The sequence below is a fragment of the Hemitrygon akajei genome, chromosome 3, assembly GCF_048418815.1.
Source record: "Hemitrygon akajei chromosome 3, sHemAka1.3, whole genome shotgun sequence".
NCBI lineage: Eukaryota > Metazoa > Chordata > Chondrichthyes > Myliobatiformes > Dasyatidae > Hemitrygon > Hemitrygon akajei.
Window position 1 is genome coordinate 15,109,884 of NC_133126.1, and position 27,088 is coordinate 15,136,971.

A 27,088-nucleotide genomic window follows, 5' to 3' on the forward strand; every position below is an offset into this window, starting at 1 on the left:
CCTCTCCTGACAGTCACCCAGTTTTCTGACCCCTGTAGCCTAGGGATGACTACCTCCCTGTAGCTCCTGTCTATCACCTCTTCACTTTCTCTAATAAGCAGTAGGTCATTAAGCTGCAGCTCCAGATCCCTAACACGGTCTCCGAGGAGCTGAATCTCGGTTCACCTGGTGCAGATGCGGCTATCAGGGAGGCTGGAGGTCTCCCAGGATTCCCACATCTGACACCCTGAACAAAGCACTAACCCTGCAGACATGCTACCTAATTCAGGAATGAAACAAGGAAAAATAGGTCTACTCACCCACTTACCTCGCCAAATACATGAACTTTTTAAACAGTTAGCTCCAACCTTATCACAGGATAATTTACAGTGACCAATTAAGCTACCAACCTGTAAGTCTTTAGACTATGGGAGGAAACTGGAACGTTCAGAGGAAGCCCACACAGTTACAGGGAGAGCATACAACCTCCTTACGAGCCGTGATGGTTGTTGGGCTGTTGGTACTGTAAGGTGTTGTGCCCACTTGGTATTCACTAATGTAGCATCATATTTAACTAAAATAAATGAATTTTTTAAAAATATTAAAAACTTAGATTTCTGTTATTAATATGGTAAAATGTAATAACTTGTAAATTCAGGAGCTTACTGTAAGTTGTACAGAACTCTATTCACGTGCCATTGTTAATTAAAAACTGTTCAGCTTAGCATAAATTCTTTGTTTTAAGTGGGGATTTTATTTGTTTCATTTTTCATTCTTACAGCACAGATGTCATTGGCAAAATTAGCAATCATTGCGCATCCCTAGTTGTCCTTTGAACAAAGAAAGTGGATAGTTGGGTTAGAGAGCAGATATAATGGCCAGACAGATGCGGACAACAGATTTCCTCCCTGAAGGATCCCAGTGAACAAATTTATTTTATTGCATTCCAGTAGGTTCACCCTCAGGGTGAGAAATTCAACAATGTGAGCTTGTTTTTTTTCCAACTTTATGAATGGAAAATCAGTTTGTCTCTGGAGCTGTTCCATGTCACACTGAGAACATAACTGGGCATTGCATTTTGGAGTGTTGGTGTTATTTCATTTCACACGAGGAGTACAGCTGTGTACTTCGTGGTGTGAGTCACTTCCTGATGCTGCTCCCTATGTAATAGGCAGTTCATGTCTCACAGGATTGACTATATTTGGTAGCTCCCAGATCAACCTTGTTGGATTGGAACCTCTTTCAAAGATCCTAGTAAAGCTCTTCTCATTTTCAATCATTATGCATTTAAATTAGAATCAGAACAGGCCCGCCAACCCACTAAACCGCGCCACCTAGTGATTAATCCTAGCCTAATCACAGGAAACTTTACAACTACCGATTAACCTACTAACTGGCACATCTTGGGATTGTGGAAGGAAACTGGAGCACCCGGAGGAAACTCACACTTACACGAGAAGGGAGTTACGGAGTTCGCTGGAACTGAACTCCAAATTCGGACACCCCGAGCTGAAATAGCGTTGTGCTAACTGCTCCAACATTGTAGCTCCCAGGTCTCTCTAATGGAAGTAATGAGGTTTTAATGCAGGATTTAGGAGAAATGATTGTCAGAACTGATTAAGATAAGATTAGAAGATTAGTTCTATTTGTCACACGTGCTTCGAAACATACAGTGAAATGCATCGTGTGCAGCAGATCAAATCAGTGAGGACTGAGCTTGGCAGACTGTAAGTGTCACCACGCTTCCAGCCTCAACATAACATGCCCACAAGTGACTAGCCCTAACCCGAACCGTGCTTCATTGGAATGGGGGAGGAGACTGAAGCAGCCGAAGGAACCGAAGCAGGCGTACAAACAAACTCCTTATAGGCAACGGCTACCTCACAGCCGGCTATTGTAAAGCGTTGTGCTAACCGCTGCACTACAAAGCAGTGCTTATAAAACTGTTTTCATTCAACCTTAAGTAGCTTATCCAAGTGACTGCTGGTTCCGGTAGTCTTGGGTCAATGCAGCCAAAATAACAAAGTTTTATTGCAAATCCGCATCAAACTGGCCACAGGACAACCGAGAGGAATTGCATCTAATAGGTTCCATATCTGAGGCTGGGATTGAAGCACATTACTTTCTAATTACGGAGAGGTTCTGAGTTGCATTTAATGTAAAGCAGCAGGAATAAATCTGGCCTTCAACTCACAATTATTAAATGCGATCTGAATGCACGCATGTGTCTGTAATATACATTCATCCAGTGTGCCTCTCCAAAGCGGACAGATACAAGTACTAGAGCCAATGTTAGTACGGGGAATCGTGGGCATAGGAGGAAGCTCTCAGGCGATCTCCAGCAAGCTTCTCGATAGGATTTGTACAAGTGGTGAAGCAGCTTGCTGAAGTCATACCCCTACACATTTATGAGGGAGCTCCTTCCCTCTGGGAAAGCCAGTGTATCATGTCCCAGCTGAAAACTGCCAGACCTCGTCCATGAAGAAGCTCTGCTTTAATAGAACTTTCCCACTTTGTATTTTATAAAGTAGCATAGTATTTAACTAAAATAAACTGAATTTGTAAAAGATTTAAGATATGTGCATTCTGCTCACTGTTATATGCAGATCAAGTGAGTTAATTTATTAAAATGCATATTTCAATAACGGGCTCAACAAAGATGAGAGAATCTGCAGATGCTGGAAATCCAAAGGCAAAAGACAGAAATGCTGGAGGAATTCAGCAGGTCAGACAGCATCTATGGAAGTGAATCAACAGTCTGCTATTGATGATGAAGGGTCTCGGCCCGAAATGCTGACTGACCCGCTGAGACCAATAAGACAAGACAATCTGCAGATGCTGGAAATCCAAGCAAAACAGATGCTGCCTGGCCTGCTGAGTTCCTCCAGCATTTTGTGTGCGTTGCTTGAGTTCAATAAGAGACTTTTTTAAGTCAAACATGGTGCAAAACACACTCCCATATGTAGGAAGTATGTGGAAGCTTTAGGGAGCGTGCAGATGATGCTGGTTCGATTGGAGAGCATGCCTTATGAGGATAAGTCGAGCAAACTGGAGCTTTTACCTTTGGATTGAAGGAGGATGAGAAGTGACTTGATCGTGGTGTAAAGTGGCAAGAGTTATAGATCAACTGGAGAGCCAGAGAAATTTTCCCAGGGTGGAAGTGGCCCAGTATGAGGGGGCATGATTTTAAGGTGATTGGAGGAAAGTATGGGGGATGCCGGAGGTATGTTCATTACAGGAGAGTGGTGAGTGCATGGAACACTTGTCCGGGGATGATGGTAGAGGCAGATACATTAGGGACAGTTAAGAAACTCTTAGATAGGCACATGGATGATAGGAAAATGGTGGGCTATAAAGGAGGGAAGGGTTAGGTTGATCTTAGAGCACGTCAAAAGGTCGCAACGACATCATGGGCCGAAGGGCCTGTACTGTTCTATGTTCTTATGTAAATGTTGGGTGTTGACATTAGAGAAAAGCAAGCACCAGGCCAGTGTAACGAAACAGCATGTTGTTCTCAGTTTCTGACCCAGGTATTTGTTCTTATTTCGAGATATCAACGAGTGCAGCTTCTCGGAGTTCCTCTGCCAGCATCAGTGTGTGAACGAGCCAGGCGACTACTACTGCATCTGCCCCCAAGGCTACACCATGTTCAGCGACAACAGGAGCTGCCAAGGTAAGGCCACTCACCAATACTGCGTCAAGGCTTACGCTCGCCACTGGTCTCTTGAAGGTTGTTCTCACGGGCCCATGATAACCCTGGCCGTGGTCAAATATCATCCGTCTGCAGGTGTTTACCAGAGGGTTAGCGCTGAGAGGGAGAAGGGGTGAGTCAAAAAGAAAAGGTTCCAACATGAAATAAAACAAAACAGGGACAGATGCTGGAAACTTGAAAACACACACACTCACACACACACACACACACACACACACACACACACACATACTCACACACACACACACACACACACACACACACTCACACACACACACACACACACACACACACACACACACACACACACACACACACACACACACACACACACACACACACACACACACACACACACACACACACACACCTGGAGGAACTCAGCAGGCCAAGCAGCATCCAGGGAAAGGAATAAATAGTCGGCAGGAAAGGTAATGGGCAGAATCCAGAATAAGAAGGTTGGGGGGGGGGGGAGGGGGAAGAGGGGAAGGAATCCACACTGGCAAGTGATTGGTGAGAGCAGGTGACAGGAAGGTTGATGCGTAGGGAGAGGATAGGTGGAAAAGGTAAAGGGCTGAAGAAGTAATATATTAAGATAGGAGTCCTGGTGAAGGGTCTCGGCCTGAAATGTCGACTGTCTATTCATTTCCGTAGACACTGCGTGACCTGCTGAGTTCCTTCAGCATTTTGTGTGTGTTGCTCAAACAATAAAACCAATTATGGAATCACGGGCCTTAAAATACAAGCTGCCCAAAGTGAAATCATTGCATATGACATTAGGTGAAGGAAGATGCACAGAGTGGCACATCTGGTAGGGCTGCTGCCTCATAGTGCCAGGGACCCAGGTTCAGTCCTGACCTGGGGTGCTCCCTGTGCAAAGCTGAGTGCTCTCTCTGTACGGGTTTCCACTGGGTCTTCTGGATTCACATCTGAAAGACTTGTGGGTTAGTAGGCAAATTGGCCACTGTAAATTGCCCCTAGCGAACAGGTGAGTGGTTGAAACCTGGTGCAAATTGATAAGAATGTGGGGAGACCTTAAGTAAAATGGATGAAATGTAAAATTAGTGTAAATGTGTGGCTAATGGTCAGTGTGGCCTCAGCAGGCCGAAGGTCTGATTCCTTGCTCTGTATCTATGATTCTGTAATTTTTATGACCCTGCGTGTTGAAGGAAGTTCAGGACACGAGACAGATTGCAACTTTTGACTGTTTAGACTGCTCCTGGAGTTTTGGGTGCAGATCTGGTCGCCACACGATGGGAAGGATGCGATTGTGCTGGAAAAAGTGCAGAAGCGATTCACCAGGCTATTGTCTGGATTGGAGCACTTCAAGTATGGGAAGAAATCACTTGGGCTGGGCTTGCTTTCCCTGGAATTACAGAGGTGGAGATAAATGAAATTACAAGAAGCATAGACAGGATATGACTAAGAATGTCAGAGCAACCATGGGCTTCGAGACTTTCTTACCATTCAACAAATTATAACTTCCTCACCATTTCAGAGTCAGAAGCAGAATCAGGTTTATTATTACTAACATATGCTGTGAAACCTGTTGTATTGTGGTAGTGGTACAGTGCAAAGCACTGAATATACCGTGAGCTACAATGAATAAATGGTGCAAAAGAGGAAAAGTGAGGTAGTGCGATCTGGTGCTTTGCCATCTACAAGAAAGTTCCAGGAGGCGAGCAGCTTGAGCTAAGATGCTTAGAGATGGGGCATGAGCCCATGATTCCATTTCTCATCGATCTCACAACTTAGAAAGCAATTTTGAAACTCCTCTGCGTGAGGACCATTCAGAAATCTGATGGTCGAGGGGAAGAAGCTGTTCCTAAAACACCGAATGTAGGCCTTCAGGCTTTTGTACCTCCTCCAAGATGGTAGTAGTGAGAAGATTTCTGTAATCTAGGAGGCAATGAATGACTGAATCTTTACACCACCTGTAATGGAGAATCATTAAGTTTTACTATCCGCTGAGTAAAGATATTTCTCCTCATTTCCTGGCCAACCCTTTATTTTGACACTGTGACAGCTAGTTCTAGAATTCATCGTCAATGGAAACATCCTCTCTACGTCCATCCTCCAGGTCCTTGGTCAGTCGAAACAGCTTCACCACATCCACCCTCTGCATCTTTTGTATGTTTCAATGAGGCCACCTCTCATTCTTCTCCCACACTAAAGGACCGGGGCCTAGCCTACTCATTCTCTCCTCATATGAAAATCCTGCCATTCCACAAAGTATGTTGAATCTTCACTGCTATCTGTCACACCTCTCAGTCCTGCATCTCGAATTGCAGATGTCCTCTTTCCTCGTGATTCTTTCACCTCCAGTGTTCCAATTTGTAGCCAGCAACTTCGGAGCATTCTTGGGTTGAGTATTTGTTCATGCAGATGAATCCATGAACTGTCTCTTACAAATCTCAGAATGCGCCTTTTCCGCTTGTATTATTGTTCCGGAAGAAGAAAAGATGGCACCAACGAACAGTGCTACCACAGGCAGCATTCTCCAGATGGTGAACAAAACTGTTTCTTTCACTTATTTTACATCTCCTTTTTCTTTTAAATGTGGTTCTGGTGCTGTTGGAGCCTGTGATTGACGGTTTAGTGATGTGTTTTTGGGCTGACTGAGCGATCTGGTACTTTGCTGTCTATGAGAAGGTTCCAGGAGGTGAGCAGTCTCCAGACTAAGATGCTTAGAGATGTGGCGTGAGCCCATGATTCCATTTCTCATCGATCTCACCGATTAAAGTGTTGAGGAAGATTGAAACATCCAGGTGACTGTGGACAGCGAGCAAGTGTTCAGCGGTCTACCAGCCTCTCGCTGGCTGCTGCAAGAGGAAGGCCTCTGCGTGCGATGGTCTCTCACTTGTTGCTCCTGGAAGGAAGTCCCAGTGTTTGAATGGTCTCTCTTTCCCTCAATGCTGTCAGAGGATGGTACCGATGTTCCAGGCCTGAAGTTCGTAGATTGGACTAATGAGCACTGAACTAAACGGCATATGGATGCTTTCAAAGTTGTGTTTTTGCTCATTTTTTCTTGCGTGAATTGTTTTTCTTTGCATGTTGTGGGGGGGGGGGAATGGGGCTGATGTTTTTCTTTGAACGGGTTCCATGGTTTTCTTTGTTTTGTTGCTGTCTCGGGGTTGTATGTTGCATGCATACTTTGACAATAAATCCTTTGAATTTTATACTGCACAGTGCTGTGCAAAAGTGTTAGGACCCTAGATTTTTTTATATGGTTTCAGATGGCAAGTCCTCCACAGAGCCCTAATCTCAACGTCATTGAGGCTGTCTGGGATTACATGGAGATACAGATGCAAGCGAGACAGCTAAAGTCTGCAGAATTCTGGGAAGTTCTCTAAGAATCTTGGAACAACCAACCAGCCAGTTTTCTTACAAAACTGCAGGACAGTGTACTTAAGAGAATTGATGCAGTTTTAAAAGCAAAGGGTGGTCACACCAAATTTTGATCTGATTTAGTATTTTTCCTGTTTACTGCTCTTTATAGTAATTTTTTTGATATTTAGAAACTTTTCATTTGTTTATTTCATTACAGATTTTTTTCCCCACGTGCCTAAGAGTTTTGCACAGTACTGTATCAGATTTTCATTTATTGGTTTAAGAAGCGTTGGAGGAGGAGCAGAGTGTAGAGGATAGGTGGGGAGGATTGCAAGCTCAAGCCAGGTAATGAGATACAAGACTGCAGACACTGGAGCAACAAGCCCTCTACTGGAGGAACTAAGCAGGTTGAGCAGCAAAAAATCCCCAACTGTCTGTCTGCTGCTCTGGGAAATGGAACATTTGATTTGCAGTTGGTGCCAGAGAAAATTGTTGGGACAAGCCAAGCTGTGTGGTATTGATCTGAAATGAGCTGAGATGTTCGCCAAGATGTCCAGCTCTACATCCGTTTTTCAGGGGCAGATCCAATGGCGTGCTCCGCAGAGTTGAGAGTGTGGGACAATACTTGAAATGTTTTCTCTTCTTCAGATATCGATGAGTGTGAGACGGGTAACCACACTTGCCAAGAAGAACAGATCTGCTTCAACATTCCAGGGACGTACAAGTGCCTGGACCCAGTGCGTTGCCAGGATCCCTACATACAGTTGAATGAAAAGTAAGAACTCTGATGGGCAACTGCATGGCAAAGTAGCATATTAGCTAAGAGGGAACTCAAGCTCATTAAGCTGAATATTATGCTTCATTATGTTTTGCTGCATGTTATATATTGGTCATAGAACACTACAGCATGGAAAGGGCCCTTCAGCACATCTAGTCTGTGCTGAACTATTAATCTGCCTAGTCCCATCGACCTGCACCCGGACCATAGCCCTCCATACCCCTCCCATCCAAGTAACTATCTAAATTACTCTTAAATATTGAACTTAAACCCGAGTCTATTACGTGCACTGGCAGCTTTTTCCACATTTCTCACCACCCTCTGAGTGAAGAAGTTTACCCTCATATTCCCCTTAAATAGTTAACCTTTCACCCTTAACCCATGACCTCTAGCTCTAGTCTCACCCAACCTTAGTGGAAAAAGCCTGCTTGCATTTACCCTATCTATACCCTCATAATTTTAGATACCTCTACCAAATCTGCCCTCTTCCTTCTACACGCTAGAGAATAAAGTTCTAATCTATTCAACCTTTCCCTATAACTCAGGTCCTCAAGTCATGGCAGTGTCCTTGTAAATTTTCTCTGCATGCTTTCAATCTTATTGATATTGTTCTAGTAGGTAGGCAACCAAAAGAACATACACAATACTCCAAATTAGTCCACACTGGTATCTTATACAACTTCAACACAACATCCCAACTCCTCTACTAAATACTTTGCTTTGTGAAGGACAAGGTGACAAAAGCTTTCTTTATGACCTTATCTACTTTCAAGGAATTATGGATCTGTATTCCCATATCCCTCTGTTCTACTACAATCCTCAGTAATGTCTTTTAACAAGTCTTTCCTATGCCAGGATATGGCATTCTCCGTTCAATAGATTCTGGGTTTGTCACTCATTTGTGCTGTGGTCCATCCATCTTCCCAGATTTCACATTACTTTAACTCAAACACAAGTAGAGCCAATGCCTCGCAGTGCCAGAGACCTAGGTTCGATCCTGACCTCGGGCCTTGCCTGTATGGAGTTATCTTGTTTTCCCTGTGACCTTGTGGGTTTCCTCTGGGTGTTCTACTTTCCTACCGCGTCCCAAAATTGTGAGAATTGGTAGGTTCATTGGCGACTGTGAATTCCCCTTGGTGTGTAAGTGAACGATGGAATCTGGGATGGGGGGGAGTTGATGGGTATACGGGCAGAGTAAAATGAAATTAATTTAAAATTGGTGTGGATAGGTAACTAACTGTCAGCATAGACTTGATAGGATAAAGAGGCCTGTTTCCGTATCACTATTAACCCACAACAAGAGCACAAGCTGACCTCATCCATGTTCCTCAATATCGTTTACTACTCAGGCCATCCTGATACCAACAAAAGAAGCCATGGGAGGCAGCAAGGCCTAGTAATCCCATCATGTGGGCAAGCCTTAGAAAGCACTGACCGTGAAATAACTGTAACTAAGGAATTGTTAACCATCAGGGCCTCCCATGACATTCAGTAACATTCAAAATTATTTTAAATAGTTATAAAATCCGTTTTTTAAAAAAAATTAAAACTAATAAGAACTATTAAAATTTTGAAGCAAACTTGATTAATCCAAATAAATAATGTTTAGTTTATACTTACACTTCCTCTTTGCAGCCATTCCTCTCCTTTCCAATGACTACTGTTCCTGTTATAGATTTATTGGATTTTATTCTTATAATAGGAATCAACACATTTTAATTCTTATTTTAGACAGTACATAGTATTACAGTAAAGTTTCCAGGGAAACTGATTCCTTTAAAGAGAGCACAGGAAGCAGACCAGGGTCCGAGAGGGCAGACAGTGGCCTCTGGTGTCATTGAAAGGGAGCATGGGAGTTGTGTAGTTAATATTTCAATAATATTTGTGTAACTTTGTTTATATATTGGTTGATTAAGCATTCTTGTTCATTTAACTAATTCATTGTGGGTTATCCGTATAAATATGTGAATTGCATACATTGTTACACTACCACGTGATACAGGTGTGCCTTTACGTAACCTCGAAGTTAGACCTGCATTTCAGACTCCCATGACTTCTTTTGAATTAGATTAATGTTTTGAAGTTACATACTGAATAAACATGAATAACAGTCGACATTTTGGGCTGAGACCCTTCTTCAGGTCCTGTTGTAGCAATGACAAAATTCTGAAGGATCTCAGCAGGTTATCAGGTCGGACAGCATCTATGGAAACAAATATTGACGTGTGTGTGTGTGTGTGTGTGTGTGTGTGTGTGTGTGTGTGTGTGTGTGTGTGTGTGTGTGTGTGTGTGTGTGTGTGTGTGTGTGTGTGTGTGTGTGTGTGTGTGTGTGTGTGTGTGTGTGTGTGTGTGTGTGTGTGTGTGAGATTTAAAAATATGATGGCAGAAGTGAATAAGCTATTCCTAAAGTGTGGAGGATACCTTTTCAGGCTCCGGTACTCCTCCCTGTTGGTAGTAATGAGAAGAGGGCATATCCCGGATAGTGACCATCCTTAATAATGGATGCCACCTTCTTGAGGCAACATCTTTTGAAGATGTCCTCGATGGTGGAGCTTCTTGTGCCTGTGATAGAACCGGCTGAGTTTACGACCCTCAGCAGCCTCTTTCAATCCAGCACATTGGGGCCTTCGTACCAGCACCCAGTCAGAATGCTCTCACAACACACCTGTAGAAATTTGCTGGAGTCTTTGATCACATGGTGAACCAAATATGCTTGGACTTCGCTGTTGCAGCTACAATGAGAGGAATTCATTGTAAAATCCATTAATTATTGTATTCTCGCCGTGTTACAGTCGCTGTATGTGCCATGGAGACAACCCTGGGTGTGCAGATCAGCCGTTCACCATTCTGTACAAATACATGGACATTGCGTCGGGAAGGAGCGTCCCCTCAGATGTCTTCCAGATGCAGGCCACGGCCCGCTATCCTGGAGCATACTACATCTTCCAGGTCAAATCCGGGAATGAAGGCAGAGAGTTCTACATGAGGGTAAGCCACAGCTTCTGTCATGACACTGAGGAACGTTACTACTGATCCAGAATGAAAATGGGAACTTTTTACCAGTATTAAAATTCTGAAGCAAACACAACCAGCGTAACCCCTCCGCAACACCATCTTCCCACCTTAAATTTGAATCAAAACATATTTTACACCAACTTTATTACCCAGTGTTCTTTAAACTCTTCAAAGGTGGGTTATTTGACTCTCTGTGAGTTCACATGCCTGTAACTACTGGTCAGACTCAAAGCCAGGAGACACGACGAAGCTGGAACTCAAAATACTCCTTTATTCAGTAAAAACACTCAGCTGCAAAATCTCAAACTCAAAACTCAGCTGTACATCCCAAAGCATGACTGTTTAAATGGCTTACCGAAGAACACTCAAGACGTTGATTGGAATAATGACCAATCCGTGAAAGTCAGCTTGGAATTGGTTGTCTGCTGACCAATAGGCATTGGTTATTTCAGCTCACCATAACACTCTCTGGTGTCTCCAGCTGAAAGCAGTCACCTCAGGCATCGTCCCTCCATCATGTAGCCACTTCTCCTCCACCCTCTGAATTCACGTACACTTCATCCAGAAGGATGAGTGTAGTCATTGCTGAGGCCACACTTGGAGCAGTTTATACACATTTGCTCACCCTGATATAGGAAAGACATTGTCAGGCTGGAGAAGGCACAGAAGAGATTTCCAGGGATGCTGTCTAGAGTATAGGCCCTGAGTCATAGGGAAAGGTTGGCCACACTGGATCTTTATACCCTGGAATGCAGATGAATAAAAGGAGAACTCATAGAAGTTTCTATAATCATGAGGGATGTAAATTTGATGGGTGGTCAGTCTTTTCCCCAGAGCTAGGGATTAAAAAATTAGAGGAGCACAGATACAGGATAAAAGAGAAGAGATTAAAGAGCGGTAACTGTTTTTCATAGAGGGTAGTGAGTACCTGGAATGAGCTGCCAGTACGAGTGGTCTTGACGAGTTCAATGACATATCTAAGACACATTTGGATAGGTACATGGAGTGGAGGAGCTTGGAGGATTATGGGTCAATGGGGGTCAATTGTGGTTGGTATGGACCAGTAAGGCTGAAAGAGGACTAGCATGGATGATAGTGGGGTTGGTATGGACCAGGTGGTCTGAGAGAGGACTAGCAGAGACGATGTTGGAGTTGGTACGGACCAGGTGGTATGAAAGAGGACTAGCAGAGACGATGTTGGAATTGGTACGGACCAGGTGGTATGAAAGAGGACTAGCAGGGACGATGGTGGGTTTGGTGTGGACCAGATAGGTTGAAAAGCCCGTCTTACTGCCTCCTGGTTCAGGGTTCAGGGTACACCTTGCAGAAATCCAAATAATTATGCCTCTAGATTTTGCTGAGCAGCAGTAGGGGCCCCAGGCAGGCAATTTGTGACAGAAGTGGAATGTGGATTAAAGTGGCTTGCTGCAGGAAGATCAGGGGTCATCCCTGTGGGTAGAGCCTGTATTTTGTTTCTCCATTGTAGAGACCACGTTGTGAACACCGGATGCAGTGGATGAGATTGGATGAAGTTCAGGGGAATCACTGATTTGTCTGAATTGAATGTTTGAGTGCCTGGGTGGTAGAAAGGGCTGAGGTGATTGAACAGGTCCAGCATCAACCCTGGTTGCATGGGAAGCTGCCAAGGCACTTGTTCCTTCCAATTTAGTCCAGGGCATTCAGTGTCCACAAGGGCTGCATTCTACCAGCGTTTTCAGATTTCCATGTAGTCTTAACCGTTTATTAAAATTGTTACTAAATAAGATTTTCACTTTCTTCACAAACCTGCAGCAAACTGGGCCTGTCAGTGCTACAGTGGTGATGACCCGTCCAATTCAAGGGCCTCGGGACATTGTGTTGGACCTGGAGATGGTCACCGTGAACACCGTCATCAACTTTCGCGGGAGTTCAGTGATCAGACTGACAATCTTTATATCTGAATACACGTTTTAAAGCCGTTGGGTTTCCCAGGGCTAGAGGTTCTACATCTATGTTTTAGTGAGTGAATGTGTCACTGTTGTTGCTAAGGCAGAAAGCTGCTTTTGATAATACATTGTAACTGTATAGATTCTTAATTCTGTCTGCTTTTCTCCCCTGGCTGGGTCAGAGTTATTGTACAACTACCCATGAATAGAAATGCAATGCCTTCAAGCTGCAGTATATTCAGGAAGGCATTGTGATGTCCTTAGCCATTGTTTATCCATTAGGTCATAAGACATAGGAGCAGGATTAGGTCATCAGCCCAGTGAGTCTGCTCCAACATTTGATCGTGGCTGATTTATCTGCCCTCTCATCCCCATTCTCCTGCCGTCCCCCATGACTTTTGGCACCCTTATGTCAATCAAGGATGGCAACAGTGTATAAAAGGCTGGAGAGAATCGTCAAGAACAGTTTTTATAATATATACGTAATTGAGTTTTGTGAAATAGTTGGCATAGTTAGGGCTAATTTTATGATCCATCAGTCACCACCGTCACTACCCTCTCTGTGACTGCTGCAGTTCCGAAAACAAAAGAGCAAATCTCAATAGGATTAGTTAGGTAATCCCAGGACTTTGCCCTAGTAGAAATGAACTAAACAAAAATCTAATACATACTCTGCAACTTGGCAGACAACAATCTCATGACATTGACACCCTTATCCTTGTTAGTGGTAAATGTTGTAGGGCTGAGATGTGCCCTTAAGGGTCCGAGTCCAAATCTTAGGACTGAGAAGAACACAAAATCATTACCTAGCTTTTGTGACAGGTGATATCCTCAATATTGGTGTCTGCACAACACTGAACAACCTCCACACCCACACCTACATGCTTAATCATTAGTTACACCCTTCAGGTTGAATAGAGTTTTGATAAATTGTGAACTTTGTTGTATATAGAAGAATTATGGTTTGACAAGCAGCCTGGTATAGTGTGTTATACTCTGAGATCATTGCAAGCATTATAACAGGGTTCACCCATTATTAAGGACACTGTAGTTCGAAGAAGACAGTACAAGGTCCCGGGGAGAATTTTTTTCTTATCTTGTATTTCTAATCTACGGTACATTTTGTGAAGGAGAAGTGGAAGCAGAGCTAACAAATATTAAATCAAAAAGAAAGTATTTTCTACGCTGGAGGAGAAAGAGGAAGGGCTTGCTCCTTTGGTCACCCAGAACAGTCACAGAGTTCCTAAACAAGAAGCTGGAAATCCAGAGTGACACACACAATGCAGGAGGAACTCCACACGCCAGGCAGCATCTATGGAATTAAATAAAGAGTCAGTGTTTCGGGCTGAGGCCCGAAGAAATGTCAACTCTTTATTCCTTTCCATAGAAGCTGCTTGACCTACTGAGCCACAGTGTTCTACAGTATGGAGGGAGGACGAATCAATATCTACCCCAAGATCAATTACTGAATAACATGAAGATTCATGTGTTTGTCCTGCAGCTCAAAACTCTGGAATCTGATATCTGCAGTTAATTAAATGCCCAATGCAATGATGTCAGGCATAATATCACAAAAGGATTCAGATGCCTCAGTCACTGTGAGACGTTGCCCATCTCATCTGCACTCTTTGCCTTCAGATATTTTCCTTTTGTTCAAAGCAACGGGTATCTATATTAATCACAGAAACCTGGAGCCACCCTGTAAAATCCTAAACAAGCACGGTGACTCATAAAGAGCTTAATGGCAAACTATTATTTTACCACCCATGTTACATGTTGCCTCAGGCAATAACAAGTGGCCTAGATTCTGCAGCAGATAAAACACTGAAGACATTGAACAACGTTGGTTAACGCAAATGGATAATTACCTCCCCTTGGCAAATTTAATTTCACCCAACTAACAATAAATCCTTATTGTCTCAAGTGTGTCACCGCTTTGTAAAGCAGACTTTTCTATAGTTCTTCCTAGCATCTGATATCTTCCTAACTTGGTTCTCAATTTGTGATGTTGTAACAACAACAATAACTTGACCTAATGTCCCACCTCTAATGTAGTGAAATGTTCCAGGATGCAGAACAGAATTATTGCCAAATGAGATTACTTGACAGAGAAATGAGGGCTGATAGCGAAAGGCTCGATCAAAGAGGTAGCTTGATCAGACTTTTTAAAGGAGCTGAGCGAGGCAAGTAGTTAGAGGACCTTAAAACCCTTCAAAGTTCAAAGTAAATTTATTATATGTCACCGAATACTGCCTTCAAATTTGATTTCATGCAGACGTTTACAGGAAAATGAAGAAGTACAATTGAATTTATGAACAACTATAAATAACAAAGACTGACAAACAACCATTGTGCAAAAGAAGACAAATTGTTCAAGTAATAAAAAAGAAGTAAAAAATAATACTGAGTTGTAGAGTCCTTGCAAGTGAGTCCACAGGTTGTGGAGTCAGTGAAGTTATCTATGCTGGATCAGGACCCTGGTGGTTGAAGGGTAAAAACAGTTCCTGAACCTGATGGTGTAGGACCTAACTCCTGCCTGATCATGGTGATGAGAAGAGAGCATAGCCTTGGCTGCTGTTCCCACTGGTTGGAGTTCAAATCAGGTCCAGGTTCTCAGAACTAGAAGGTTTATGTGAGTGTAAGAAGTTAAGAGCGATGAGGGATTGATAGTGGAGAATGAACTGGTAGTAAGACCACATGACTATACGACATAGGAGCAGAATTAGGCCATTCAGTCCATTGAGTCTACTCCACCATAGCATCATGGCTGATTTATTACCCCTCTCATCTCCATTTTCCTGCCTTCTCTACATAACCTTTGATGCCCTGATTAATCAAGAACCTATCAACCTCTGCTTTAAATATGCCCAATGACTTGGCCGCCAAGCTGTCCATGGCAAGCACTTGGACATGGGTGCATGGGTCCTGGAGGTACCAAACATAGAGGTTTGGAGGAACCCAAGTTTATGTAGGATGGCATTCCAGCAGAATATCAGAATAATATCAGGTAACAAAGCCATAGATACGAGAACCCAGAAACCATTTGAACTGGGACACCAATAGGATTAGCAATGTTATGGAGAGAGATGGGAACTTACAAAGATGGGCCAAATGGCCTAATTCTACTCCTATATCTTATGGTCTTATCACAGCTCTCAAACCCTCCCAGTGGTGCAACCAGTCTAAGTCAGCATCATTCTGGATGGCCAGAGAGTCGAATGTATGGCAGGACCAAAGACAATGGCTGCCAACTTCACCATATTTATTTGTTGTGTATTTCTGCTTAACAAATCTGTGGCAGAGCAGTAGCCTACAGAGGTGTTGGACAGAAAGAACTAAGAGTGAGCAGGGGAGACGTGAATGTGTCCTTGAATGATATGGGCAAACATTAGAATACAGATGATAATCAGAAAGCCCAAAGGGAAGAGTTGAGAGCTCCACTCCAGCGTAGTAGTTACCATGACGCTATTACAGCTTGGGGTGTCGGACTTTGGAGTTCAATTCCGACGGTGTCTGTAAAGAGGTTGTACCCCGTGGAATGGGTGGGTTTCCTCTGGGTGCTCTGGTTTCCTCCCGCAGTCCAAAGATACACGGTTAGCAGGTTAATCGGTCATTGTCAATTAGGCTAGGGTTAACTAGGAGGGCTGCTGAGTGGTGCAGCTTGCTGGGCCTGTTCTACGTGGTGTCTCTTAAATAAATAAAATAAAATAGACAATTTGAAGGTAACGACAAAGGAATGAGCAGGGAATTCTTCATGGGCATTGCCCAGGCTACCATTTGGTAAGGATGAAACCAAAAGAGACCAGTTTTATCTGATTGGAGGATGGAGGAGACTGGAGGATGAAGAAGCGATTCGACTGTGAACCAACAGACTTGGAAGGATAGGTTACCACGGACACAGATCGTAATGAGAGCCATTCACGATTCTGATAAGCCAGTTCAATGCTGTGACAAGGCCAGGTCCTTTCATCTCTCTCTCTCCCTTCCTTTACAATGACAGAAAATGATCAGGATCCAGAAAATCGTTGTTAATAAGAAAACAGCCTAAAATATGTAATAGTAGTATTTAATGTGATTTTTAAATTTATAAAACTGTTTATATTATAAAAAATTGACTGAAATATCTTTCTTATATGATGGCATTTATAATTTATTAATTTATTTAGCAATATAGCGTGGAGTATGTCCTTCCAGCCCTTCAACGCTCACCTCCCCAGCAAACCCTCTCCCTTTTCTTTTGCCTGTTATACTGCCGGCAGAGGACAGCAATGAAGGTTCTCTGTCTCTGGTGTGTTAAGGCTTTCTTCATCATGCCAGTGGTTTCCTCTCAGTATTTACCACTGTCAGTCTTACAAGTCATAGGTGGAGGCTCAGGAATACCACTGGACTCAGACGAAGAAGGATTTTTCAGTGCCATTTCCATAGCAATTTTGTTTTACTAGTCAGGATTGATAGCCCTGAGCTGAACCCCCAGACCCGGAGGACCGGTGACCACCCTCAGTCTGGCCTCTACCCTTTGACCTGTTTGGCATGAGTGACCCTACCGAGAGCCAAAGCATAAAGTCCTGACTTTATGTGGGCTCCAGCTAACGTAGCTCTCCAGGTCATTAAGGCTCCAAGATTGTAGTCCACTTGGAGGCCCACACAACCCCACAAGCCTGATTAACACTAACCTAATCACAGGACCAATTAACCTACCCGGTACATCTTTGGACTGTGGGAGGAAACCGGAACACCCAGTGGAAACACACATATTCCACAGGGAGGACATATAGATATTCCTGACAGAACAGCATTGGAATGAAACTTCGCGTTCCGGAATGCCGCAACCTGTATTAGTGTTGCACTAACCACTACGCTACCGTGGCACCCAGTGGTATAACCATTTAAAATACATGGACATTAATTACAAAATCTGTCAGCTTCTCCCAGCTACTTGTCACTGTTTACCTTTGAAACTTGGTCAGGAACGCAATTTCCATTTATTCCCTGTCTAATCCAGAGACCTCATTGAAGCAGGAATCCTTGTCAGTCAAACAACGTTTAAGGATCTTTTTCATATTCAAGTGTGTTAACAAATAGTAATGACAAACTGAGCCCATCAGCACACAGAAACAAACGTTAATGAATCTTCTCGATGAGATTTCTAAAATGAAAAACAATCATATACAGTTAAACAGACATTTTCTTACCTATAGGAAGAAGTCAAAGTTGAGTTTATTGTCATTTGCACAGGTGCAATAAAAATCTTACTTGTAGCAGCATCACAACCACAGAATACCACAGCATTTACAACAGAAACATAAATAAAATACACATAATTTTTTACAAGGAAAAACACAATTAGAACAAAAAAGCATTCATTTTTGAGCAAAGTGGTCATAAATTTGCTAAACTGTTGCAATTGCATTATTTCGGTCAGGAATGGAATGGTTGAGGAGAATAGCAGCTCTTGAACTTCTGTTGTGCGCCTTCAAACTTCTGTACCTCCTGCCCAATGGAAATGATATACATCCAAACGTTGTATATCGACATGAAGATTTGGGAAGGCCTTTTGTTTCTTCATCTGGATGGTACCTAGTCCTCCCACTTGAGAAGAATGGAACTCGTCCAGAGTAATGTTATGCATATCATAGTCCTGATGCAGGATGTCAACCAGAGATGTTGTCCACCCCTCAGCTCCACTGATGCTGCCCAGCCCGCTGAATCTCTCCTGCATTTTGTCCTTTTCTCCATCTTCCAGCATCTGCTGTCTCTTGCTTTTCTCCACTGGTACATGTTTCTGGTGAACAAATGGGGAAATCAATCCCCCCAATGGCCAGTGGCAGAGTTTTGTCCTCCCTATCACACGACTCACCCAAGATGCAGTTCTGCAAAAGTCTGGTTAGATCTCATCTGGAGTACTGTTGCAGGTCTGGTCGTCTCGTTATCAGAGAGATGTGCAAGCTTTAAAGAGGGTGCAGATGAGATTTACCAAGATGCTGCCTGGATTAGAGAGCATGTCTAAATGGGAAAGGTTGAGCGAGGTAGGACTTCCCTCTTTAGAGCAAAGGAGGACGAGAGATAACTTGGTAGAGATGTGTATACTGAGAAGAGGCCTAGATTGAGTGGACAGACAGAGACTTTTCCCCCAGAATTATCTATTAGAGGAGAAAAGTTCAAAGGAGATGGCACAGGTGTGGCAAGTGCCGAGAATGTACTGCTGGAAGTGGCCGTCAACATCATTATGTGTCGTGCGGTATGACATCATTATTATGTGCCATGTTGTATGATGTGGGCAACCATGGTCTATCCATGACCATGACTGTTCTTGGCAATTTTTTCTATAGAAGTGGTTCGTCATTGCCTTCTTCTGGAAAGTGCCTTTACAAGACAGGTGGCCCCAGCCACTATCAATGCTCTTCAGAGATCGTCTGTCATCATCCGTGGTTGCAAAATCAGGTCTTGTGATATGCACCAGGTGCTCATACGACCATCTACCACCTGCTCCCATGGCTTCACGTGACCCTGATCCAGGGGCTACACCTTGCCCAAGGGTGACCTACAGACTAGCAGAGGGAAGGAGCACCTTACACTTCATTTGGTAGAGTCACATCACCACCCCACCACCCGGCTGATATATTAAGAGACGCTTATATAGGTGCATGGGTAAAAGAAAAATAGACGGGTTGTAAGCTGTGTAGGAAAGAAGAGTTAGGTTGATTCAGGAGTTGATTTAAATGTCAGAACAACATTGTGGTGAAAGGGCCCATACTATGCTGTGCTGTTCTACGTTATATAACACCAGCAGTTACACAACATTCAAAATTCACTTCTAATGAGATTTTCAATCTCGCTGATCTGATAAATGCTGATTTACATTCACTGGTAGATATTGTAAAGGCACTGTTCAGTATTGGCATCTCAAGTAAAAACAGAATTCGCACGCCCTAAATCACTGCATTTTTGTGCTGTCGTCCAGCCAGTAGAGGGAGTCAGTAACAATAAGCTCCCAGTTGCAACAGGACAGCCAGGTTTTATATTGCTATTTTTCTTAGAAACATGGTTTTTAAAAGACCGACAATTTATGGTACATGCTTTATCTTCTTGATGATCTTTCATGTAAGTGGGATCACTCCAAGGTATTATGGAGGTCACTCACACTTCACGCCCAGAGAAAGGTGACTTCATCTACCTGTACCCGGTCCAAAGAAGTACCGTAGTACTTTCTTGAATTGCATGTATTTCACCAATTAACCAACTAACTGTTCTTCACTAATCTGTACAAGTTCCTCTGACAGACCTCCCATTTCAGCAGCACTCTCCTACCACCCGCCTATCATTGTCAGAATCAGAATCAGGTTTATTATCACTGACATGTCACCAAATGAGTTTTGCAACAGCAGTACAGTGCAATACATAATATATACTATAAATTATAATAAAAAATATATTTTAAAAATTAAATGAGTAGTGCAAAAATAGAGCAAAAAAATTTGTGAGGTAGTGTTTATGTCTGCTCAGAAATCTGATGACGAAGGGGAAGAAGCTATTCCTAAAATGTTGAGTGTGTGTCTTTAGACTCCTTCCACTCCTTGCATTTGGAAGAGTGTTATATATACTCTGCTATGTCACGTGAAGAGCTGACTCCAAAGATTGTGCTTGCTGGGATACACGCTGAGAACTTGTATCGATAGAAATAATGAGATTAAAAGCTAACCAAAAATATTACGTTCACAAGGAAAAGTAACGATATTCTTCTGACAAGTAAAGTCAAAGTAAATTTTATTATCAAAATACTCATATGTCACCATGTATAACCCTGAGATTCGCTTTTCTGTGGGCATACTTGGTAAATCTATGGAATAGTAACTATAACAGGATCAACCAGTGTGCAAAAGACAACAAACTGTGCAAATGCAAATATAAGTAAATGGCAATAAATAATGAGAACATGAGATAATGAGATGATAAGATCATTGGTTGTGGGAACATCTCAATGATGGGGCTAGTGAGCGTGGTTATCCCCTTTTATTCAAGAGACTGATGGTTGAGGGATAGTAACTGTTCTTAAGCCTGGAGATGGAAGTCCTGAGGCTCCTGTGTCATCTGCCTGATGGCAACAGCTAGAAGAGAGCATGACCTGGGTGGTGGGGATCTCTGACGATGGATGCTCCTTTCCTATGATAGCATTTCATGTAGAAATGCTCAATCGGCCAAATCCACCACCTTTAGTAGGATTTTTTGCTCAGAGGCATTGGTGTTTCCACACCAGGACATGATGCAGCCAATCAATGCACACTCCACGGCACATCTGTAGAAGTTTGTCAAAGTTTTTGATGTCATGCCGAATCTCTGCAGACTCCTAAGGAAATAGAGGCATTGTCATGTTTTCTTCTCAATTGCATTTACGTGCTGGGTCATGACAGGTCCTCGGAAATAGAGACACCCAGGAATTTAAAGTTGCTATCCTTCTCCACTTCTGATCCTCCAATGAGGACTGGCTCATAGACCGCTGTTTTCCTTCTCCTGATGTCTACAATCAGTTCCTTGGTCTTGCTGATGTTGAGTGAGAGGTAATTGTTATGACACCTCTCAGTCAAATTTTCAATCTCCCTCCTGTATGCAGCTCCACAACTGAAGATCTTGCTCTCAAGGTTATTTTCACAAACAACATTAGGGTGGTCCACAAGGGTTCTTTAACACCAGAATAACCCAACACAGACGTGAAAATTCAAATAAAAGTGCAGATGCTGGAGTTCTAAAATAGAAATAGAAAATGCTGCAAATGCACAACAGATCAAGCCACAGCTGCAGGAAGAGAATCAGAATTGATGTTCCTGGTAGAAATTTCTTTCACTGGAATCAGATGTTAATTCTGTTTCTCTTCCCACAGATGCAGTCTGACCTGCTGAGTATTTCCAGTATTTTCTGATTTTATTTTAACACAAGAGCAATTTCTGGTCTCTGGTATTTTACCTTCTGAGATTTAGATAGATAGATAGATAGATAGATACTTTATTCATCCCCATGGGGAAATTCAACTTTTTTCCAATGTCCCATACACTTGTTGTAGCAAAACTAATTACATACAATACTTAACTCAGTAAAAAAATATGATATGCATCTAAATCACCGTCTCAAAAAGCATTAATAGCTTTTAAAAAGTTCTTAAGTCCTGGCGGTAGAATTGTAAAACCTAATGGCATTGGGGAGTATTGACCTCTTCATCCTGTCTGAGGAGCATTTTGCCTTTTCTTTCCTCATTCTTTCAAATTATTTCCTTGATGTTTATAAGAATTTCAGTAGAACCTTTGCAGTAGCCCTGCGGTATATCAAACTTTAGTATGTACACCAGTTTTTGTCCTTTCATCGAAAGAGAAACCATCTAATTATTTATGCGGCAGAAAACACTCTGTGTAACACATTCAAGGAGACTTAATAAAAAACTGAGAAGACCTTACCTGAAAGAACCACATGAAAAATCAATCACAAAGAAGAGAAAATCTGCTGATGCTGGAAATCCAAGCAACACACACAAAATGCTGGAGGAACTCAGCAGGCCAGGCAGCATCTATGGGAAAGAGTAAACAGTTGACATTTTGGGCCATAGATGATGCTGAGTTCCTTCTGTGTTGCTTAAAAATCAATCATTTGGCTGACATAATCCATCACAGAAAGTAATGCACAGCAAGTTACGGGATACATTTGAAAAGGAAACTAAAATCTACACGGGCATGTTTATTTATGCAGTGCATTCACTTTCCTCCAAAACGACCACAGCTTTGTCATGGTTTGGAGTGCATCAATGAAGCAGAGATCTGTGCTGGCTGGAGTCAAGGCCCTGTGCTTTGTCCTTCCTCCCTTCTTAAAGAGTGAAGTGACATTTGCAATCTTGCAGTCCTCCGTGACCATGCCTGAATCAAATGATTCTTGATAGATCATGACCAATGCATCTGTTATCTCATCAGCAATCTCTCTCAGGACTCTGGGAGGCAGTCCACCTGCTCCAGGAGACTTATCCACCTTCAGACCTTTGAGGTTACCTAGCACTTTTTCCTTTGTAATAGCAATGGCACTTTCTCCTGTTCTCTGACACTCATGGATCTCTGACACACTGCTAGTGTCTTGTGCTGTGAAGCCAGATGCAATGTACCCATTGAGTTCATCTGCCATTTCCTTGTTCTCCATTACTACCTCACCAGCGTCATTTTCCAGTGGTCCACTATCAATTCTCACCTCCCTTTTACTCTTTATACAACTGAAAAAACTTTTAGTATCCTGGTTTATATTATTAACTAGTTTGCCCTCAAATTTCATCTTTTCCTTTTTATAGCTTTTTTAATTGCACTTAGTTGGTTTTTAAAAACTTTCCAACCATCCAACTTCCCACTCACTTTTGCAATCCAATATGTCCTTTCTTTGGCTTTTATGCAGTCCTTAACTTCCCTTGTCAGCCACGGTTGCCTGGACCTGCCATTTGAAAACTTTTTCTTCTGTGGGACACACCTATCCTGCACCTTGTGAACTATTCCCAGAAACTTCAGCCATCTCTGCTCTGCTGTCATCCCTGCCAGTATCCTCCTCCAATCCACCTGGGCAAGCTCCTCTCTCATGCCTCTGTAATTCTCTTTATTCCATTGTGATACTGATACATGTGACTTATGTTTCTCCCTCCCAAATTGCAGAATGAATTCAATCATATTATGATCACAGCCTCTTAAGAATTCCTTTAAGCTGACTAATAAGATCTGGGTTATTACACAACACCCAATCTGAGATGGCCTTTCCCCGAGTAGGCTCAAGCACAAGCTGCTCTAAAAAGTCATCTCGTAGGAATTCTACAAGTTCCCTCTCTTGTGATCTGACACCAACCTGATTTTCCCACTCCCTTTGAATATTGAAGTCCCCCAATACAATTGTTTCCTTACCCTTATTACATGCCTTTTCCAGCTCCCATTGCAATCTCAATCCCACTTCTTGGATACTATTTGGAGGCCTATAATTTTTTTTTACCCTTGCAGTTTCTTAACTCCACTCACAAAGATTCAAAAATTCTCTGACCCTATGTTACCTTTTTCTGAAGATGTAATTCCATCTCTTACCACCAGAGCAACATCACAGTCTATGCCTTCCTGTCTGTCCTTTCGATACAAAGTATACCCTTTGATGTTAGGCTCCTAACTATGGCCTTCTATCAGCCAAGACTCAGTGATTTCCACAACATCATACTGACCAATCTGTAATTACACTACAAATTGGTTCACCTTTTTCCGAATGCTACGTGCATTTAAAAGCAGCACCTTCAGTCCTGCATTCTTCGTCCTTATGAATTTTTCCTCTGTGGTACAATTATACTCCATGCTCTGTCTGCCCTTCCTTACATTCATGTTACACCCATCAGCTACTTGTAAACCTGCTGGCTTATCCTCATACTGGTTCCCGTCCCTTTGCCATATTAGTTTAAACCACTCCCAGCAAGAATATTGGACCCCTTGGATTCAAGTGCAACCCGTCCTTTTTGTACAGGTCACACTTGCCCCAGAAGAGGTCCCAATTATCCAGAAATCTGAATCCTTGCCCCCCGCTCCAATTCTTCAGCTGTGCATTTATTTGCCTCCTCATTCTACTCCTATCCTCACTGTCGAGTGGCACAGGCAGTAATCCCAAGATAGCTACCTTTGAGATCCTGCTTCTCAGCTTCTAATTCTTCTAACTCCTGTTACGTACCCCGTAACTGGGTCACTTACCAGCAAAGATAGAGAGGTCCGTTGAAGTCTGATGGTACTATTTTTAACAGTATTTATTGATAAAAATACACAAAAATAATATCAATGCAACCATATAGATAATATACGTCGTCAATACTAAATCTAAAAGCGTGGGTATAATAATAATCAATAAGAAATAACTCTATCGTTGTCTAGGGGATAATGTATTGTCCAATGGAAATATAAAAGTCACTCAAGTCCATTCAAGCTGCCGGCTGCAGTCTTTGGTTGGAGTCAAGAGAGAGAGACCCAAGCAAACCCAAGTGCAGGACACAGGCACGGAGACAGACTTGGACTTGACTAGGAACTCGGAACCAGGACTTGAACTTGACTTGGAACTCAGAACCAGGACTTAGACTTGGACTGGACCGGACTTGGACAAGGAGCCGGGACTCCAACTTGGATTTGGATACGGAACGACAAAACAACAACAGTCCATTTGGGTAGCGGCAAACGGCCTGCCTACTGAGCTGGATACGAGACAACAAAACAACAACAGTCCATTCGGGTAGCGGCAAACGGCCTGCCTACTCAGCTGGATACGAGACAACGAAATCCAAACCACGATAGTCCATTCGAATTTCAGCTTGGAGTAGTGGCAATGGCCAGCAAATCTCAGCTGGCCATGGAAACGGCAAAATTCATAACTTTGGATCGGAGCGGTTGCAAACAACTGGCAACTCAGCTGGACACGAAAACGACTGAATCCACAAAGCACCCCCAGGCACTGAAGCCACTTAGGGTCCACAATGAACGGGGACCCGAATCGCGCACAACTGCACTTGTTCAGGTGACGATCCAGCACCGAGTAGCTGTAAGCCGGAGCTTTTAAGCCTGGCTCAGATGGGAAACAGATGCCTTAATCAAGGCACCCAATGGACCACGGGGAAAAGGAAACAACTGGAATGAGGAGTCAATGGTCTGGACCGTGACATGTTTTTGTGAAAGCATGTTTATTTGGACAAGGTCTGTTAAAGGAAATTGAATGTTTTGTTACATATACAGTTATATGTTACATTAATCTAAAGGAGGAGGAAGTGTAATGTACAGATTTTACTGCAATGACTTCCCTTTCATTAATTATTTACTGAAAACTTACACATGCACATTGTTACTCTCTCTGCAAAGTGCATATATACACATTAACTCCACCTCTGAATGTGAATCTTTATTTATTTGATATGTAGTTGTACAGACACAGCAAGTTGTTCAGACCAAACAGCAGAATGGGAAGAAATGGGATCTAAATGACTTTGACCATGGAATAGTTGTTGGTGCCAGATGGGGTGGTTTGAGGATCTCAGAAACTGCTGAATTCCTAGGATTTTCACACACAACCATCATTAGAGTTAACAGAAAAGCAACGAATATCCAGTCAGTGGTAGTCCTGGGGGTGAAAATCCCTTGTTAATGAGAGAGGTCAGAGGAGAATGGCCAGACTGGTTCAAGCTGACTGGAAGGCAACAGTAACTCGAATAACCACGGGTTACAACAGTGCTTTGCAGAAGAGCATCTCTGAATACACAACCTTCAAGTGGATTGGCTACAGCAGCAGAAGACCATGAACGTACACTCAGTGACCACTTTATTAGGTACCTGAGTGTCTGTGTGAGTACAGGACTAGAGCAGTTAATAAATGGGTTCTTGTTCTGCTTCTGCATATGCTGATTGGACATATGAGGTTGTTTTCCCAGGGTCATGATTGTCTCTGGCTTCCTTCTCTGGGATATAATTACTTCAACAATGAAGGCTTCTTGGGCTCTGTGAAGTGCAGGATCTCTTTTACACGTAGCTCCATTCAGCCTTGGATCACTTGGACAATAGTAATAATTACATCAGGCTGCTGTTTATTGACTACAGCCCAGCATTCAACACAATCATACTCTCAGTTCCAATCAACAAACTCTAAAACCTGGGCCTCTGTACTCTGCAACTGGATCCGTGACTTCCTCACAGAGTGGGTCAGAAATAACATCTCCTCCTCGCTCAACATTGGTGCACCTCAAGGATGCGTGCTAAGCCCATTGCTCTACTCTCTACACCCATGATTCTGTGGCTTGGCATAGCTCAATAAATTTGTTGACAACACAATTATTGGTGGCAGAATTTCAGATGGTGACAAGGAGGCTTATAGGAGCAAGATAGATTAGCTGGTTGAGTGCTGTTGCAGCAACAATCTTGCACTCAGTCTCAGAAAGACCAAAACCAATTGATTGTGGACTTCAGGAAAGGGAAGTTGAGAGAACACACACCAGTCTTTATCAAGGGATCAGAAATGAAAAGGGTGAGCAGTTCAAGTTCCTGAGGATCCATCCTGGGCCCAACATATTGTTGCAATTACAAAAAAGGCACAACGGTGGCTATATTTCATTTGGAGTTTGAGGAGAATTGATGTCGTCCAAGACACTTGTAAATTTCTATAGATGTACCATGGAGAGCATTCTAACTGGCTGCATCACCATCTGGTATGGAGAGGCCACTGCACAGAAATGGAAAAAGCTGCAGAAAGTTGTAAACTCGGTCAGCTCCATCATGGGCATCAGCCTCCCTAGCATCCAGGGGAGTGGTAGGCACGTGGAACACCCTGCCAAGGGTAATG

The 27,088-nt window shown here is 42.9% G+C and overlaps 1 protein-coding gene across 1 annotated transcript in view; it reads left to right on the forward strand.

Annotated features, from left to right (window-relative positions):
- The window catches only part of fbln5 (fibulin 5), a 120,385-nt gene extending 105,245 nt beyond the window's left edge, over positions 1–15,140 (forward strand). The window contains exons 8-11 of the mRNA XM_073039221.1: positions 3,530–3,652; positions 7,670–7,796; positions 10,592–10,787; positions 12,606–15,140. Of these exons, the coding sequence (XP_072895322.1) occupies positions 3,530–3,652; positions 7,670–7,796; positions 10,592–10,787; positions 12,606–12,767 (608 nt within the window). The 3' untranslated portion in view covers positions 12,768–15,140. The remainder of the gene's footprint in view (positions 1–3,529; positions 3,653–7,669; positions 7,797–10,591; positions 10,788–12,605) is intronic.
- Positions 15,141–27,088: the final 11,948 nt, after the last annotated feature.